Source organism: Danio aesculapii, chromosome 11 (assembly GCF_903798145.1).
Source record: "Danio aesculapii chromosome 11, fDanAes4.1, whole genome shotgun sequence".
Classification (NCBI taxonomy): domain Eukaryota; kingdom Metazoa; phylum Chordata; class Actinopteri; order Cypriniformes; family Danionidae; genus Danio; species Danio aesculapii.
Window position 1 is genome coordinate 6399912 of NC_079445.1, and position 19044 is coordinate 6418955.

At 35.9% G+C, this 19044-nt stretch overlaps 1 protein-coding gene across 1 annotated transcript in view; it reads right to left on the bottom strand.

Annotated features, from left to right (window-relative positions):
• Positions 1 to 19044, bottom strand: part of ano8b (anoctamin 8b) — a 44857-nt gene that overhangs the window by 14027 nt on the left and 11786 nt on the right. The window contains exons 3-10 of the mRNA XM_056468219.1: positions 14828 to 14960; positions 12714 to 12852; positions 8576 to 8672; positions 8191 to 8307; positions 5891 to 6018; positions 4310 to 4471; positions 4070 to 4222; positions 1697 to 1823 (exon numbers count right to left, since the gene is read on the bottom strand). Of these exons, the coding sequence (XP_056324194.1) occupies positions 1697 to 1823; positions 4070 to 4222; positions 4310 to 4471; positions 5891 to 6018; positions 8191 to 8307; positions 8576 to 8672; positions 12714 to 12852; positions 14828 to 14960 (1056 nt within the window). The remainder of the gene's footprint in view (positions 1 to 1696; positions 1824 to 4069; positions 4223 to 4309; positions 4472 to 5890; positions 6019 to 8190; positions 8308 to 8575; positions 8673 to 12713; positions 12853 to 14827; positions 14961 to 19044) is intronic.

A 19044-nucleotide genomic window follows, 5' to 3' on the forward strand; every position in this document is an offset into this window, starting at 1 on the left:
GTTCCTCCCAAAGGAAAATTTGATGTTAGTTTACTAATTTACCTTAGGCGATTTTTGTTTAGTAGAACAATAAAGAAGATTTAAAGCTCAATCTGTAGTCCTTGGTACTTGATTCGTATATTGCAAGTCAGTGTGTTACCTTTTTTAAAAAAAGATTAAAAATAAAGGTCTTTCGAAGCAAAATGATGATTTTTTAAAATAAGAAATCAAACCTTGTTAACAATATTATTAGCTTTGTTCTACAGTCTTTTTTGAACAGTTTTTTTGTATTAGAACACAACACAAAATCAAAGATACATAAGAAATAGTCAGTAAGGATACAGATAGATACTTAAAAGATTAGGGAGAAAGGGAGAAAAAAAAATAAAAATAAAAAAGGGTACATTTGCACAGTTTTATTTTAAAACAAAATATATTATGTTGCAGTTATATATTACAAATTTATTAAAATAAATAAAAAACATAAAAAATAGGAAAATAAAAGAAAAAAAAGGGGGGGAGGGGGATTGGGAGATGTCTCATATACTTATTGTGCATGTAATGTAGCTGTTTATTAAATCTATGTTGTATGTTTAAAGTTACTGATGTATAATTGTTAGAATTGAGTTGCATCTTGCTTCAAATATATTCATCTGGAGTCTAAGGCTGTTCCACAGTCTTGACACAGTTCTTGCTGCATCTGTAGCGAGAGCAAACTTCCAGCTGCTTGATGTTTGTTGTGAGCACTTAGGATACACTCTTTCCTCTCTTATGCACCGGGCACTTCTATGTTTCTACTTCTATGTTTCTACAGAGGAGCCCTTTTACATTTTTATACTTTGTACTATTTTGCCACAGCCACATACTCATAACTACTATTTCTATATCAAAAATAGCTTTTCTGTGATTACGGTCATGGGTTCGAGTCCTGGCTGGGTCAGTTAGCATTTCTGTTTTACCACATGTCCAAAGACATGTGGTATAGGTGAATTGAATAAGCTTAATTGGCCGTAGTGTATGAGTGTGAATGAGAGTGTATGGGTTTCCCAGTACTGGGTTGCAGCTGGAAGGGCATCCACTGTGTAAAACATATGCTGGATAAGTTGGCAGTTTATTTCACTGTGGCGACCCCTGAGGAATAAAGGGACTAAGCCAAAGGAAAATGAATGAATGAATATTCACATTTAATTTTATTCCACAATTTAGATTCTTCTTATTATTTTTAAGGTCACAAGTGGTTGTTGAAGCATTTCACTGCATGCTGTGTACGACCGTCTATGTGACAAATAGAATTTAATTAGAAATTTTGATTTGATTTGAATTAAATCAGATGTGAGGTGACTTTTCTTGACAAGAGTGAGGCTGGACGTTTTTGCCATAAAGGTTCTAGTCCTGGATGCAACAACTGCTATGAAAAAAGAAGATTAAGCACAGGCATGATTCCATTTTGGTGAATTACCTCACGACTGCATACATGTTCATGCAACCTCTGGGCTAAACGACTTTAGAAATTTTGAACTTAATGTCTACTAGCTGCAGGTGATGCAGATAAAAAGCTTCCTTAATGCTCTACTTAAAAACAAAGTCACCTTCATCTTGAATGGCCTGAGGGTAAGTAAATTAACAGAGAAGTTTCATTTTTGGCCGAACCATCCCCATAGATGACTGCAATGAGAGAGTGAATATAAACTTCAGTTCTAAACATGCTGTGACTCACCCATGTCATTTAGCCAGCAGGCGATCTTTCTGTACACCTCATCACACGCCGTCACAGTGATGGCCAACATGATTTTAGGGATAAATCTTGCTACTCGTGGAAGCTCCTTAATCCCCATCACAAATTCCTGCCAAACATCACTTAGATTTAGTTCACATTTTACATTGCAACTACTTTCTAAGGCCCAATCCCAATTCTACCCCTTACTCCTTCCCCTTACCCCTCGTTTTGCGTGTTCACGTGAAGGGGTAGGGTTTTCCCAATTCTCTTTAGCTTGAAGGCGTAGGGCTAAGGGGAAGGGCTAGATTGAGAACTGAGATTTTTTGTTTTTACAAAGATAAATATGGCCACTGTGTAAATACACAGTATAGTTACGATCTTATTAGCACATTATATTGTTATTATAACATGATATTGTTGATATTGTTGAAGATAAATATTAAAAAATAGCACAACTGGAATAACTACAGCAGTCGCCATCGTCGATCTCATTTGAAGCAAGAGATCACGATGACATATGATGATGTTTGCAGGTGCTGTAGTGCTGGGCCATTTGTTAGGGGTAAATTTTGAAGCCCTTTCCCTACACACTCTGTTTCAAGGGCCAAGGGGAAGGGGAAGTTGTAGGGGTACAACAATAGAATTGGGATTAGGCCTAAATGTTTGCACTCTCTAAAATCTAAATAAATATTATTATTTATATATTATGATGAAATATCATATGAATCCTATATTATTTAGAATATTTTGATAATCTTTTTCAGCTATAAAAACTACTTGTAACATTACCTCTAATACTTTTCTGCTTAAATAAATCCAGACATGAAGCTAAGGGGTCTTGTTTCGCCCTACATGGGGGGTTTGGATCGCTGCTTGCCATATACCAGGGGTCACCAATCTCATTCCTCGAGGTCCGGTGCCCTGCAGGGTTTAGCTCCAACTTGCCTCAACACACCTGCCTGGGTGTTTCAAGTATCCCTAGTAAGACCTTGATTAGCTTGTTCAGGTGTGTTTGATTAGGGTGGGAGCTAAAATCTGCAGGACACCGGACTTATTAGCCCCCTTTTGAATTTTTTCTTTTTTTATATATTTCCCAAATGTTGTTTAACAGTAAGGAAATTCCAACAGTATGCCTGATAATATTTTTTAGACAGGAGGAAGTCTTATTTGTTTTATTTCGGCTAAAATAAAAGCAGTTTTAAATTTTTAAAAAACATTTTAAGGTCAAAATTATTAGCCCCTTTAAGCTAAATTTTTTCGATAGTCTACAGAACAAACCATCGTTATACAATAACTTACCCTATCCTGCCTAGTTAACCTAATTAACCTAGTTAAGCCTTTAAATGTCACTTTAAGCTGTATAGAAAAATAATGTCTTGAAAAATAAAGTCAAATATTATTAACTGTCATCATGACAAAGAGAAAATAAATCAGTTATTAGAAATGAGTTATTAAAACTATTATGTTTAGAAACATGATGAAAAAATCTGCTCTCCGTTAAACAGAAATTGGGGGAAAAAGTAAACAGGGAGGCTAATAATTCTGACTTCAACTGTATGTAAATAATTTCTGTGCAATTTGAGTTGGCCTGAGCTTTTATTATTAAATTCTAAATACTATATTATTATATTATCGTAAATTAAATTCTATTAGCTCATTAAAAGTATCAAATATCTGGATAAGTGGTCATGTAGCACTGTTAATTAAAACCGTCATCATCGACAAGCACAACCTCAGAACAATAAAACAGATCAGTCTGAATCAAGCATTTCAGAGGGTTAATGATTAATGGTTAATGAGGGTAAATGCAGAATGTTTTTAAGGATTTTTAAAAATCAGCCTAATAATAGGTTACAACGTGTTGTAAAATATGTATACTAATGCTTAAGGCTACTTTAAGACTTATATATGTCATCTTATCTCTTATATATATCTGGTCATCATTCCTCTAAAGTGGTCATGAACTGAAAAGTCAAGTTTTACTTGAGCTTTTGATATATAAGGGGTCATTGTACAAAAAGTTTATCCTATATGTGTCAGGATTCTGCCACTCCAGTCCTGTTAATTCGAGTTTTAGAGTCCAAGGGTCATGTGATGTGTTATATGTTGTGCTTGGCTTGAGTTTCCTCAGGTCGAGTACTCCTCTTTCTCGTCATTGTCTGTCCTTGTCATGGTATGAGCGTCGTCCTGGTTGCGCTCGTCTGGATAAAATAAGGCTAGTTCATGACCCCTTTAATACTGGACCTTTTTTCAGCGCTGCCTATTTAAAATATATATGTTTAGGTACAATATTCAATGTAGTCTCTAAATTAATGCACAGTTATGAAATCTGCATGCCTAATAATCAGGAAGATGCGAGAGCGTGTAACTTACCTGAAGCTCAAAGCAGACGAGCATGGCCAGAAATACAAAGCAAAGGCATAAAATACAGACAGGAAAGCTGACCAGCCACCTGAACACTCTCCTCCTCCACGGTGGGTAATAAAACTCTTCACACCCCGTCACTGGACTGCACCTCTTCACACCCTGACCCCGAGGCAAAAGAGAGATCAAAATGGTTTAAAGAGTAGTTTAAATGACGTCTTTTAGATGTATCTTCCACCTTGCCCTCACCCTGAACTGAGGTCTGGGCTCCTCCAGTGACTCTGCAGGGGTGTTCAGCGTACCCCACTTATACGCCAGCTCTGCTCCTCTGCGTTTCCAGCGCTCCAAGAACAACGTGGCCCACACCACATTAAAGAGAGCAAACACCACACAACAGATATCCCTGCTGGTCTGAGAGGATTAGATGAAAAATCAAGCACGAAACATGATCAAAGGTAGACTCTAATATGAAGATATGATTAAATGATTAGTTCACCCAAAATTAAAAGTTCTGTTATTAAATACTCACCCTCATGTTGTTCCAATCCCGAGACATGAAATTAAGATAAATTACAACCCCAAATCAGAAAAAGTTGGGACAGTAATGAAAAGGCAAATAAAAAAAAAACGAAAGTAGTGATTTCCAAATTTACTTTGACTTGTATTTAAACAAACTTTAATGTGTTCCTCATGATTTGTATTGGTATTTTTTTGAAGTTACTTTGAAAACATATAAAACCTATAAAAATACAAAGTAAACTGCAGCTCTTTCAGTAATTTAATATTCACTGAAAAACATTACAATGGGCTGATCACTCTATTAAACTGTATGGGGAGACTCATCAAATAGAAATAATGAATGTTTACAATGTAATACTTTCGAAAATCACGATCGCAATATATATATCACGATCGCCTAATATCCTAATGGCCAGAAAGTGATTAATTCTTTATAAATTGTTAAAATATTGGTATCTGTTATGCAGCAAGTCTAGAGACCGATGTGTACGCTATGATTTTATATAAAATTAATTTTAATGTGTGATATGACTGAAAAGTGTCCATAAACGAATAATTTCTCAATTCAAATGAGTAGCGGCTTGTACCCAGACACAGTATTCCATACATCACCAATACGTCACGACTCAACAAGCAGATTGGTTGCTTTTCTGGACTTCTGAATGCCTTAAAACTGTCTGTATGTTAGGGCTGTGCGATATGGGTAAAAAAAAACATTTTGATTTTCTTGAACAATATTGCGATTTCGGTTTTAATCACGATTTTGACACACAGACGTTCTACAGTGTGAATCTGAAACATATTTCCAAAGATCTGTAACATGTCTCTAAAACAGACATAAGGCGAAAAAACGTGTAACAAATTGTCTCTGGAACAGACCTATGGCAAAACAAATAAATAAGCTAGTGTGTGTGTGTGTGCTGTAAAACTCAAATAAGGCACCGATTTTCTGCTTGACCACATATCAGAAGTAGTTGCGTGTAATTTTCAACGTGTCCACAGATTTTTTTTGTTGCCAAGCATAAACCTTTTTGTGACAAAAAAAATCGTGCTGTAAGGTGATTTGGAAATCACGCAGGTTCAAATCGCGATTTCGATGTGATTTCAATTAATCCCACAGCCCTACTGTCTATGGAGGGTGAGGAAGCTCTCGGATTTCATCTAAAATAACCTTAATGTGCGTTCTGAAGATGAATGAAGGTCTCAGAGGATTGGAACGACATGAGGATGAGCATTTAAAAACTCAAAACTCAAAAATAATAACATATAAATTCAATTTTTATGGCATTTTATAGTTTAATGATGCAGTACCTGGTCTGACTCTGTAAGCATCCACAATACAAAGCCAATAACGGCTGGATACAACATGGAAGTAGTGTAGAAACCCAGCCAAGCGAAGTACATAGCGATCTTCACTCCAAAATAATCACAAATATCGTCTGACAGAAATAAAAACACACAGACTCAGAATCCACATAGGGCTTCAGCCACTAATCAATAAAGCTGGTAACGAATGTAATCAACAATTAGTTTACTGATTAATCGCAGGTTAATGCAAGAAAACTGATGCGGCATAGCTACAAGATGCAAAATCAATCAAAAATCAAAGGCAATAATAAGAGCACATGGGCGGGCGCTCTCTCTCTTCAGTTCAATTCAATTCAAGTTTATTTGTATAGCACTTTTTACAATGATTATTGTTTAAAAGCAGCTTCACAAAAGGTAAACATTATTGCATTACAATTAAATTAAGTTAAAGTTACAATCAAATTTAGGTTATTATATACTGACATAGTTAACCTGCCATCTAAAAGCAGACAGGCTTTCCCCCTCTGATGACAGTGGCAACATCCTGCTCTCCCTCGTGAAGCTAATATGGAAGTAACTGAAACTGCAATTCATCAAAATTCCACTAGGCCTGGCTCCAAAATACAGCACATTTCTGTTGACTCCAATGTTAAAATGGCCAACTTTACAGCAGAACAAAAGGTGTTTACAGCCTGGTACAAAAAATAATTTTGGTGTATATAGCTAATATTACCCTTTATGACAACTGTGAGGGGGGGAAGGCTTTTATAACTCATCCGTTTCATTTATATTAAGTCTGCATAATTAATTGATTGACAGCTAGGTCTCGCTGTTTGCAATCACATCACCTCAGCTGATTCCGGCTGATTAGCCGCTGAACTCGGCATATATATTGTATTTTTGTTTTGTTTTATGTTGTTTTACACAGTCAATTGCCTTTTGGTATTATTTCCTACAATTATCAGATGATATGGCATGCTGTGTGTACTTAATTGTGCTCACAAACCATTCGAGTGTCCTCAGTTTCCCAGGTGAGTGAAATTATATACTTATACCATCTCTATAAATGCATTTGTTTTATTTAAGATCACTCATAATTTTCTTTAGACCCATAATGCACGCAATTCAATTCAATTCAAGTTTATTTGTATAGCACTTTTTACAATGATTATTGTTTCAAAGCAGCTTTACAAAAGGTCCACGTTATTGCATTACAATTAAATTAAGTTAAAGTTACAATCAAATTTAAGTTATTATATACAGACATAGTTAACCTGCAATCTTAAAGCAGATAGGTGATGTCTATGTGTAGATGTTTAATGAAGTGGATTTGTGTATTAATGCATCAAATCTGGTTGAGACACAGTTTTAAGCTGTTTTAAGCACTGTCCTCTGTCTGTTTTAAGCACTATCAAATAGTAGGGGTGTCAAAATTAGTTGCTTCTTCGGTGCACCGCGATGCAGAAGCGGACAATTCGGTATCGGTTCAGTAATAATTATAACCGGTTATTATGTACTGACGTCATTTATCTCATATGCGCTCTGTCGCGAGGCAGGTGAGTGCGGGTATTTACAACACTACAGGCGCCAACTACTTAAAAACGCAGAAACTGTGCACAATTTCACTGCGTGTGTGTTTTCTGGACAGTCTTTCACTGACACTAACAGCAGAAGCCCCTATTTCTCTGCGATTGAGGGAATGAAAGTACTCCATTTCTCTCTCTCTCTCACTCTCTCTCTCTGTGGCCCATTTCACCTGCTGGTGTGACTTTCCTCCCCGCTCTTTTCCTCTTGGCTGTTGCAGCGATACTTCTGGATATAGGTCTGCATTCCCGCGGCTATACCTGTGCATTGTTGCGGGACCCGAGCAGATTTCATGCGGCGCCTAAATAAAATTCTGAATAAAGCGCGGGAGCGGTCGGTAACTCTGGTGTCATTTTAACAGGAGTGGGCGGTCTCACAATATCGCTCCTGAGCGAGCGAGAAAGCAAGCCCGCGCGTGCGTGTTTGGTGCTGTCTATGTTTGTGTATGTATGTGAATGAAAGACAGTGTGGTGCTGTGTGTCTATGTGTGTGTGTGTGTGTTTATACAGACAGCTTGTTATAGGCACCCCCCAAAATATATTACTGTGCATTGGAAAGGATTGTCATTGCACCGTGATGCACCGAGATATCGAATTGAACTGAATCGATGGCATGATAATCGTAATCGAACCGAACCATGAGACCAGTATAGGTTCACACCTCTATCAAATAGTAATGCTGATATTAAAAAAACCATTAACCCGTTAAAAACTACTAACCCAAAGGCTGTTTTTCACACACAGCTTGCACCCATGACTTCATCAGCTGTCCCAGAATCCTCTGCTCGTGAAGCGGGAAGACTTGCTGGATCACACCTCGTGCCCTCAGCTCAGGAACTGGAACATACACACACAGTGCACGCTCACTAACACACACACACAACATGAACAGGTATTCAAAACTCTGGTAAAAACTTTTCCTTGTAGAAACGTTTCACTACATCTGTCACAAGTAACGTATAGCCAACACAATCAAATGACTTTGGGGTCTGGACAATCAAGGCGCTGATACACAATGAGTGACTTATACATACATACAGGTCACGGGTACAGACCAGGCACACACTTCTCAGGGCTCTCGGGAAGTCTAAAGAGAGGAACTCACTGATTGGCTGCCCTTCCAGGAAGTGAATGTTGTGAAGGGCCTCCCCGTGTTTAGCTCTGAGATTGTCCAGCCAGTATTTGATTATGCTTTGCCGCTCCTGTGATATGGAAAACAACACGCATTAATCTGTAACAACGCTCACATCAAATAAATTTCTTTCAGAGTCTCAGTGAACTGACTTGATTCTGAGTCAGAATAGCATGGGTTAAATAAAACAGCTCCACTGACAAACTCATCCCTCAGTTTATAACCTAAAAAAGGGTTTACAGTTATGAGCTTACAATGGAAGTCTAGGGGCCAGATCATTTAAAGTGGACCTATTATGCCCGTTTTTACAAGATGTAAAATAAGTCTCTGAGGTAAAATAAGTCTATAATGAAGTTTCAGCTCAAAATACCACACAAATAAAGGTTTAAAACTCTTTAAATCTGCCCCCTTTTAGTCTTTGATCCTAATTGTGCCATTTTGGTGACTGTCGCTTTAAATTCAAATGAGATTGTGCTCTTTTCAAAAGAGGGCGGAGCTACAAATGCTTATGTGTCTGGATAGTGGCAGATTCAAAAACAAGACCCTCGTGAAGCAAATACGGAAGTAACTGAAACTGCAATTCATCGAAATTCCACTAGGCCTGGCTCCAAAATACAGCACATTTCTGTTGACTCCAATGTTAAAATGGCCAACTTTACAGCAGAACAAAAGGTGTTTACAGCCTGGTACAATTTTTTTTGGTGTATATAAGTCTGCAAAATTAATTGATTGACAGCTAGGTCTCGATGTTTGCCATCACGTCACCTCAGCTGATTCCGGCTGATTAGCCGCTGAACTCGGCATATATAGTGTTTTTGTTTTGTTTTATGTTGTTTTACACAGTCAGCTGCCTTTTGGTATTATTTCCAACAATTATCAGATGATATGCCATGCTGTGTGCACTTAATTGTGCTCACAAACCATTCGAGTGGCCTCCATTTCCCAGGTGAGTGAAATTATATACTTATATCATCTCTATAAATGTATTTGTTTTATTTAAGATCATTTATAATTTTCTTTAGACCTGTAATGCACTCCAGAATTGGAACTGATTAGCTGTAGGCTCTAAAACAGTCATCTGAAATGTTGTCGTACAGTATTATGCCTGGATTTCATAATTAGCCTTGCATTTATTAACACAGACTATGTTTGAAGTGTTTGGAAGTAATTCACGTTTTCCTCCTGTAGAAAAACGTCATAAGAACAATGTTTAGTGGCTCAATGTATTGCTTAGTAAGCACATGTGGTCAGAACAAAAACGAGTAGCAGGTAATGACGTATTAAGCTTTTCTAACAAATAAAAGCCTGTTTAAGCAAAATGCTAGCAGGTGTCTGTAGCTCTGCTCATGCTCCGCCTCTTTGCCCTTTTTCGGTTACCCGCGGTCAGTGCGATGACGCAAGAACAAAATGGCGACGGTTGGCCACGCCCACTTATAGCTTCAATTGTGCTCTTCAGAAACCTATGGGTGACATCACAGACACTACGTCCATATTTTTAACAGTCTATAGATGACACATACAACGGGAGAATGTCAATCTAACTGTTTCTGCAGACACTTTTTTATCAAGTGTGATTATAAAAATAAAATGAATACATTTTACTATTAGAAGCTGGTTATACTCACACACAATTGTGTTTAAACATCTTATATGCTTATTTCACGCGGCTGCAATTTTAAAAAACGAAAGCGAGGCTGCGGTGGAAAGAAACCCGGAAGTATACAGTAGGATCAGCACTGTAAACATTGCAACAGCATGCTGTGGATTACAAACCTCCAGCTGTTGGTGCGATTTCAGGGCAGATTTGGTGTAAACATCACTTTAATATCATTCAGTTCAGTTCAATTTAAGCAATTAAAGCATATTATGCATCAAACTAAATCTCTTTAAGAGTAATACACCTCTTGTGTCCTATAGGTTTCAGTTCATATCACCAGGTAAACACTGAGAACTCTTCCCTGCTTCAGCCTATGTAAGTCCTGTATGACTCCAGGTGATACTTCTGGATTTCTTCCCACCGCAGCCTCAATTTCACTTTTAATATGGCGGCAGCGTAAAATCAGTCAATAAAAGTGATTTTTGCATAACAGTTTCCCTTTAAAAGTAGACATTTTATGATTGTATTTTCGTCAAAACATTTAACATAGAAAATCCTTATTAAGTGCTATTGCTTTTCAAGCTGATTCAGAAAATTAATTTTATTTGTTTCATTTATGTCTTACTAATAACGTGTAATGCTTTTGGCTAGTTTTTATAATTTCAAATTAGTTTTAAATAATTTTAATTTCATTTCTTTTAAAAATTTGAGTACTTTAGAAACGTAAACTTATTTCAGTCAGTTGTCCTTAAATCCAAATTTAAGTAAAACAGATGTAAATGTTAAAGTTTATTTAAGTCTGAGCAATTCCTCCTGTCAGATACTAGCACTCATGTGATAACGCATACGATGATTTTCTAGCTGTTATGGCCTAGCTTGAAATATATAAAATAAACAGCGTAGTAATACTCATTCATTTATTTTCTTTTCGACTTAGTCCTTTTATTAATCTGGGGTCGCCACAGTGGAATGAACCGCCAACCTATCCAGCATATGTTTTACGCAGTGGATGCCTTTCTAGCCGCAACCCATCACTGGGAAACATCCATACATACTCATTCACACACACACACACACACACTCATACACTACGGTCAAACATATCCAATTCACCTGTACCACATGTCTTTGGTACGCGTCACTGATAATCGTTCACGATCACGTGAAATTCAGATGGAGGGCAGGAAGTGGATCTTCTATATAGGAATTGCTATTAGAACATCTAAATGTTTCTGTTTTATCTTGTTTATAATTGTTAAAATCTGCCAAGATAAGAAATGCCGAACAGCTTTTTTTGGACTTCCAAAAAATTTTTACTCATAAAGAGGGGGAAAGTTCAAGAAACTGGCTGAAAAACGGAAGAAAAGGCGCCAAGAAAAGGCAACATTCATTCAATAAATCCATGTGTACAAACTTTTTTAAACTTAATAATTTGTTTGTATATACAGGCCTAGCTATCCAAGTCTATACTGGCGATTCGGCAGAATAAACAACCATAATGTAAACATCAAGATGCACAGCAGCGGTGAATGTTTGTTGATGGTAAGTTCATTGGTCAAACAAAAAAGAAATGCAACCCTTGCGACAAAACTAGACGGTTATTATTGTGAAGCACTTTTCCCCCTTACAAAAATAAATAATATAACGTAGACTACGCATGTACGCTTTTGTATGTTATTTTGTGATGTCTGTAAGATATCTGCAAAGGAAAAACTATAGTAGTGTAAAATAAATATGTTTTTGAACCATATAGTAAAGTGTACAATGTGTACAATTCTCGGTTAATGAATGCTACAGATTACTGTAGCACAGTAAACTGATAAACTGTAATAAATGCTGTAACATTAGTGTAAACTGTGGTGATGGTGTATAATTATAGCATAGAAAACTGAAGCTTATTGAATAATTAGTTTATTACTACAGTTGTGTTGTACCACAGCAACAATATAATTACAACGACAGTTTAATTCAAGTAATTATCTACAGTATGCTTCCAAACACTATAGTAATAATATAATAGCTTACAAAAAAATACAGTATACCTTCTATTCTATTTCTATATTCTAGTTTATTTATATCTCCTTTGAAATATGGTATAATTCGCAAAAATATGGACTTTCCTCTATGTCTCCCATTCAGTTTTTTAATTCCTGCCCTCCATCTGAATTTTGCACGTCACCAGAACCACACGATTGCAAACAACCTATTATTTTCCAGTTTCATATTTCAATTTTATTAAATATTAAATAATAGTTTCACTTGAATAAAACTTGTTTAATGCAATGTTTCCCAAACCTGTTCCTGAAGGCACACCTGAATCGACTCATCAGAACGTTAGAAGAGACTCCAAAACCTGAAATGAATGGGTCAGATGACATAGACATCCAAAACATGTACTGTTGGTGTGCCTCCAGGAACAGGGTTGGGAAGCACTGGTTTAATGAACAAAACAATCCTGACAAAAAAGCTGCATGTAAGAAAGTAAACACATTTAAGCTTAGTTTAGTGAAGGACCTGTGAGGTGAAGAAACAGAGTTCGCTCTCGATGTTCTCGTAGATGTAATCTTCCTCACAGGAGAAACTGCGAGAGCCGCCTCCAAACTCCGGCTTCACAGCTTTCTGAAGTCCCATCTCTTCAGCCCCTCGCAAAAGACTGACCACAACACAAAAATACATCAGAATCATCCTCATATTTAAGCTGAAGAGCATCTGTATACAAAAAAAAAGACTTTAAATTACGAAACAACATGTACGCTATCACTCCAAACTCTGAGGTCAATATGATTTTGTTTTTTATAATGAATTTTTTTTCAATAATTGATAATTAATGGTGACCGATTAACCGTTATGCGTTTTTAACTGATTAATAGTATCAGTTAAACGTTTAAAAAACATTAATTTTTATTTTTATTAAGTTTGGCCGCACGTGCAACACATATTTGTTATCTTGTGGTACGGTAACATGTGCAACCACACGTGCCTACAGACATATTTTGCTTGAATATTGCTGTTCACAGTTTGACACAGATGAGTTGATGCCAAACCAGTGCTGATGCTGATTGCCTCTGTCCTGGATCTGTGTCATAAATACCACTGTTTATATTCACAGTTGTGAAAAGAACCTGCAAAACAAAACTTTCTGAAATAAGCTCTGCTTTGGAAACAACCGACCACAAGTCAAAACCGCCTAGGTTCTCTCTCAATCAGAGCACGCTCCGGCACCGCTCATAAACACAACAAATAGGCTATAGTTTTGAAGATTTAGTGCACAACGAAAAATTACAGTTATTGATAATTCTTATGAAACATCCATTTTTAAAATACATAATCTACTAATCAAACAAACCCAAAGATTTTCTTGATATTTGCACATAAACCTTGAGTGAGACGGAGAAAATGAAAGCAAACAAACTCTGAGGTAAAATCAGATGCTCAAGATAATCTTATGACTAATGACTTCGATTAAAATTGTTGGCAGAGGTTTGTGATATAAGAATAACAGTGGATCATTAATTAAATGCAGATTTTCCATGGAGAGATGGATTTGAGGTAGCCTGATTTTTATTTGACAAAGAAAAAAACATGATTGGAATAAACCGGTTTAAAAGGATTCAGTCAGTGTTTTCGTTTTGTAATCTACATTTGTAATTTAAGTGAAAAATATTTAGGCAGGCCTATTTATTTGATTCTTTTTATTTAGTTTAGCATTTTTTTCTATGTTGTTGGGAACACTGCAGGTGGCTGAAGATGTTCTGCTGTTAATATGTTCTGTATGCTGCTGTTCGCATGTTAAAATAAATCAGAATTTTTAAATGCTAAATTTAATGTGTCAGACACCAAATAAGACACATCAATTCACTTTTTAAAATGAAATAATAATTTTATTTTAATCTGACCAGTTAAGGGTGATATTCGGTTAACGAGTGGTAGTTGTCTCTTGGCAAAATTAACCGGAATGAGCATCCATAAACTGTATGTTTTTGAGCATCCTCTGGTAGGATCTTTGAACATTAATTCATAACTGCTGAAAACGTAGCTTTGCCACACGGGACTACATTGTGTTTCAAAATAAATTACAATAGAAATAATTGTTTTAAATTTTATTTCACAATATTAATTTGAATAGATGTATCTTTGATCATCAGATGCACCATATGAGAGACTTCTTCTCCCCCCTGAGTTCCCATGAGGCCCTCGATTTCTTGTTCAGAGGCTCATGTTGGAACTTAACAGTAAACATCACACTAGCTTTTAATTTGCTTGACTTTCATGACTTATCTCAAGTTGGGTTTTATGATAATTCCCTTGAAAGGATAGTTCACCCAAAAATGAAAATGTATTCACTATTTACTCAAGTGGTTTTGAATCACATCAGTGGTTTCTTTCTTCTGTTGAACGCTAAATAAATATATATTTCAAGGAAAGCTGAAAACCTGTAACCATTGACATCCATAGTAATACTATGGAAGTCAATTGTCACAGGTTTTCAAAATAGGACAGGTTTAGATATTTAATCTCAGACAGGTTGGAGTTAATACTGATGGTAGATTTTTCATTTTTGCATGAACTACCCCTTTAAAATGACCTCAAGTAAGCACAGATAAATCTGTCATCCCTTCCCCTCTTACTTTTCATATGTGGCGGTGACGAAGAAGGCGTACATTCGGGTGTGTTTGTGATGCCGGATCTGGATAATGAGTTCGGGTATGCCCAGCCGTATGTGGTTCAGGAGCCAGAGCAGCGTGTGGTCATCTGTGGAGTCTGTATGGAGACCAATATAAACACCTCCGTCTTTGTGATAATGACTAACAAACATTACTTTTACATTCAGATACAGTCATAAAACAATACAGCAAAGATCATTCTGAACTTACATATTGCTTCAGGCTGCTTTCAACCAGGATGCAATCAAACAATTTTAGATTCGAAAAAAGGTTCCCTTACACAGTCTCCTAACTACATATGACATGCGATAAAAGGCATCTTTTCAATGTTTAGGGGAGTTTTTGTCTTAACCAGCTGCGATGCAGAAGCCCAAAATTTCTATTTTAGAAATGTTTTCTATTTCTGCAATGTCGCAGCAGAACAACAGCATAAACTGCTATGACAAAGACCACCTCAGGTACTAATTATTTGCTTCATTCAGTGTTAAATGCTACTTTTACACTTAATGTGAGATTAAATACCATTTTACCTGATATTTATTGCTATACTACTGGAAGCGGTGGCAGATAGTTCACCTCAGATCTTGAAAAATAAAATAACTAGCAGACGGTTTGATAGTTAAAATCAGAACAGTGATTTAGTGCAAACCAACAACATCAGATACTCAGTAGCCTATTGACAATGTTAAAGAGGTTTAATATGTATTAATTAGATTAACCATTTGATTGAGAGAGCTGTGGCTGGTATGGCTGGTGTGGTATGCTTTGAGAGCCTTCCTGAATGAATGATGGAAATTTGCGGTTTGCCATGAAGGCAACCTGGGTGCTGAAATATACTGGCCCATTTCCACTGAGTGGTACGGTACAGTATGGTTTGGTTCGGTACGCTTTTATGGCCGTTTCCACTCTCAAAGGGAAACGTCCTGTCCCACTTACACTGTGCCCCGTAGTTTTTTCCAAGGCTGTCTAATGTGCAAGTGGTTTTACTTTCTCGCTTGTGCTTTCCACGCGTCTAGATTGGAAATAACAAACTTCTTGAGCTGATAATAATAACATGTACATGATTATTAAAGTGCTTCTGACATCTGATCCTTTCAGAAATGGACAAACGTGAGAGTGAAGCGCAGAAAAAACAAAGGAGAAGCCGGGAAAAACAAAGGAGCAAATGATTCTTTAGGCGTCCTAAAACATGAACAAACTGTCATGTTTGACAATTATCACCGCCTTTTGGACTATTATGAACTGGGAATAACAGAATTACTTTCTAACAGAGGTTACATGTGCTGGTAAAGTTTAAAGATGCAGATGAGAGGTTTGCACTGACTGGGCTATATGTTGTGTGCTGTTTTTGAACCCAAATAAGGACTAAATGTATGCTGTGTGTAGTTTTTTCTGTAATTGGTAACATTACAGAGACTGTAAAGCTCTGTATTTGTTCATATATGTGGCATTTATTTATTTATTTTGTATAATTGCAGACGTTACAGTTGGCTATTTCACACTATAACTGATCTGCAGTTATAATCAAATCATGTTCATTAAAAGGTTAGTAATTAACATTTATACACAAGTATTTGTGTATAAAGCATCTGTTTTGTGAGAAGTGCTTCTCGTATGATATGTGAACGACCCGTACAGCTTTACTTTGACATTTCCTCGAGCGAGAATGACGTAGACTGAAACTTTCTGTCATACACCATGCCCACCAAAAGAGTACCATTGGTACCCTTTTAGCAGTGGAAACGCAAGCCTGATAAAAGTGACCCGTACCGACCTGTACCGTACTGTAACACTCAGAGGAAACTGGCTAAAGTGACAGTGGGTGGGTTAAAAAAACCCAAAGAGACGTTCCAGCATGTAACTCACATTTTTAAAGCAGAATATCTGACTTTAGCATTGTTTTTCAGATAAACAAGAATGTTCACTTATGTTTCTTAAATGTTTGCAAACATATTATGGTATTTTTGTGCTTTAAAAGAGTCAAAAACATACATACAGCTCCTTTAAATGTGTCGCTTTTAGTGCAGAAAGACAAATTGTTGCTGGAATCTTGTCATGTCGCTTGTTGTTTGGACACGGTGTTAATACTCCCCCATTAAGATACTGTATATAACGTTCTTAGAACATTCAAAATGTCCATTTTATTAGACACAATTTAACGTTATTTTTTGCTTTTATTAACATTACACAAAATGTTTCCCAAATGTTTCAGTCTCATGCCATATTAATGTTCTCAGAAAGTTCTTTAAAATCTTACTAGAACATTCCATCCACATTATATTATTGTTCAACGCATGTTTTTCTACCAATGTTACAATAACGTTCCAAAAACAACATTACATGCTAACACTGATGCAATTTTTAAGGAATGTTACAGAATCTTCACTGCTAGCTGGGATGTCTTTCTAATTATTTACCAGGATCCATAACTTGAATAATCCTGACTATTTTATATTAAACAAACAAAAGTAAATTACTAAGAAATTGGGTCAGACAGAAACTGTACCAACCACAAACTGTGACAAAACCATTTAAGAGACACTGCTTTTTAACATGTGTTTTTAAGCAACTTAATGCAAATTGAGTCATTATTACAATTCCACAACAATTAAAAAATATACATATGAGCTAATTATCCAAAGCCGACAAACTCTAACAGAGCAATTCAACATGAGTAACAATAAATCTTACTCTATCTTTGCACAAACACAAATATAAGTACAGACACAAACCTGCATACACACAAAAACACACACATTGTGATGTGGGAAGATTACTGTTCTGGAAGCAGTTAAATCTATGAGATGTGTATGAATTTAACCATTTCAGTCGCTATATGTAAATTTTTAACTAATTAGTTCTGTCATGAACTACCCATTACACACATATACACATACTGTACGTGATGAAAGTGATGTCCAGAGGGGACACCGCACAATATTTGACTCTACAAGTTTAATTAAGATATCAAAATATGAGGAGCATGTTATAGTGAGAAGATACAAACACTAAACTTGGTCAAGGTATTTAACAAAAAAGACTATTAAAAAACTACAGTTTATCATAGAATATGGGTTTTTATTACTGTTAAACATTATAGAAAATAAAACATACACAGAAATCAAAGTCTCCATGAGTATGCTTTAAATAAATGATGAAGATTATTTTCCAAGACTGGAAGTAATAATTTATGGCAATCTGTTTATTTAAAGGGATAGTTCACCCAAAACATTTAATTCAGCATCTACTCGCCCTCATGTATTTTCAAACCTTTGTTAGTTTCTTTTTTCTGTTAAACACTGAAGTTTACATCACTTTAATGTTGAATAAATATAGAAAAATATATATTATAATTTTGTCTACAAACATTAAGTAGGCAAATATTAGCGATGTAACGGATCAGAAATCTCACAGTTCGGATCACATTATGTTTTTTTTTAGTCACGGATGGGACCATTTTTCAGATCAGCCAATAAGGGGAGGAGACAATTGTAATTTGCTTTCCATTTATTTCAAAAACAGTACTGCAAGAAACTTTTGGTTTGACACAAACAGAACTGAGAAGCTGTAATTTAAAAAATAAAATAAAATGAAGAAATAATCAGCTGAATAAAAATCAACTGTAAAATATTCAGTACTGTGAAAAATTCTCTGTTACTACTACTGTTGCTGATAACGCTAAATTTAGAAATCTAACATTATAATTTGTACAACCCATATTTATTTTTAGTAAATGATTCATAAATGATTCAGTGATTCACTCATAAAACTTCATGTTTCATTGCTGGATGTGTCATATTTGAAGAATTATTCAGTGGCTTATTTTTGATGTCTGGTTGTCGCCACCTATTGGTTAAATAATGTAATAGCTGCCTACAACTTTCATTTTTGAGCGTCAAGTCAAAAGCATATGACAGTGATTTTAATCTTTACCATAAACATGTTAGATGAAATATGGCTTTATCTAAACTATAAACTGTTATCCCAGTACTTCTGTGTTATTTGACTGTTTCTAACGTCATAACAAACTCAAAAGACTGACTCACTTTCTTGATTTTTCACACACATATTTGAATGCAGCGATTCGAAGGATTAATAAACATATGCACCATCATTTATAATTGATATTGTGTGGGTGTTGAGATCCTGATCTTTTAATGATTAATCATGCAGCTTACTCT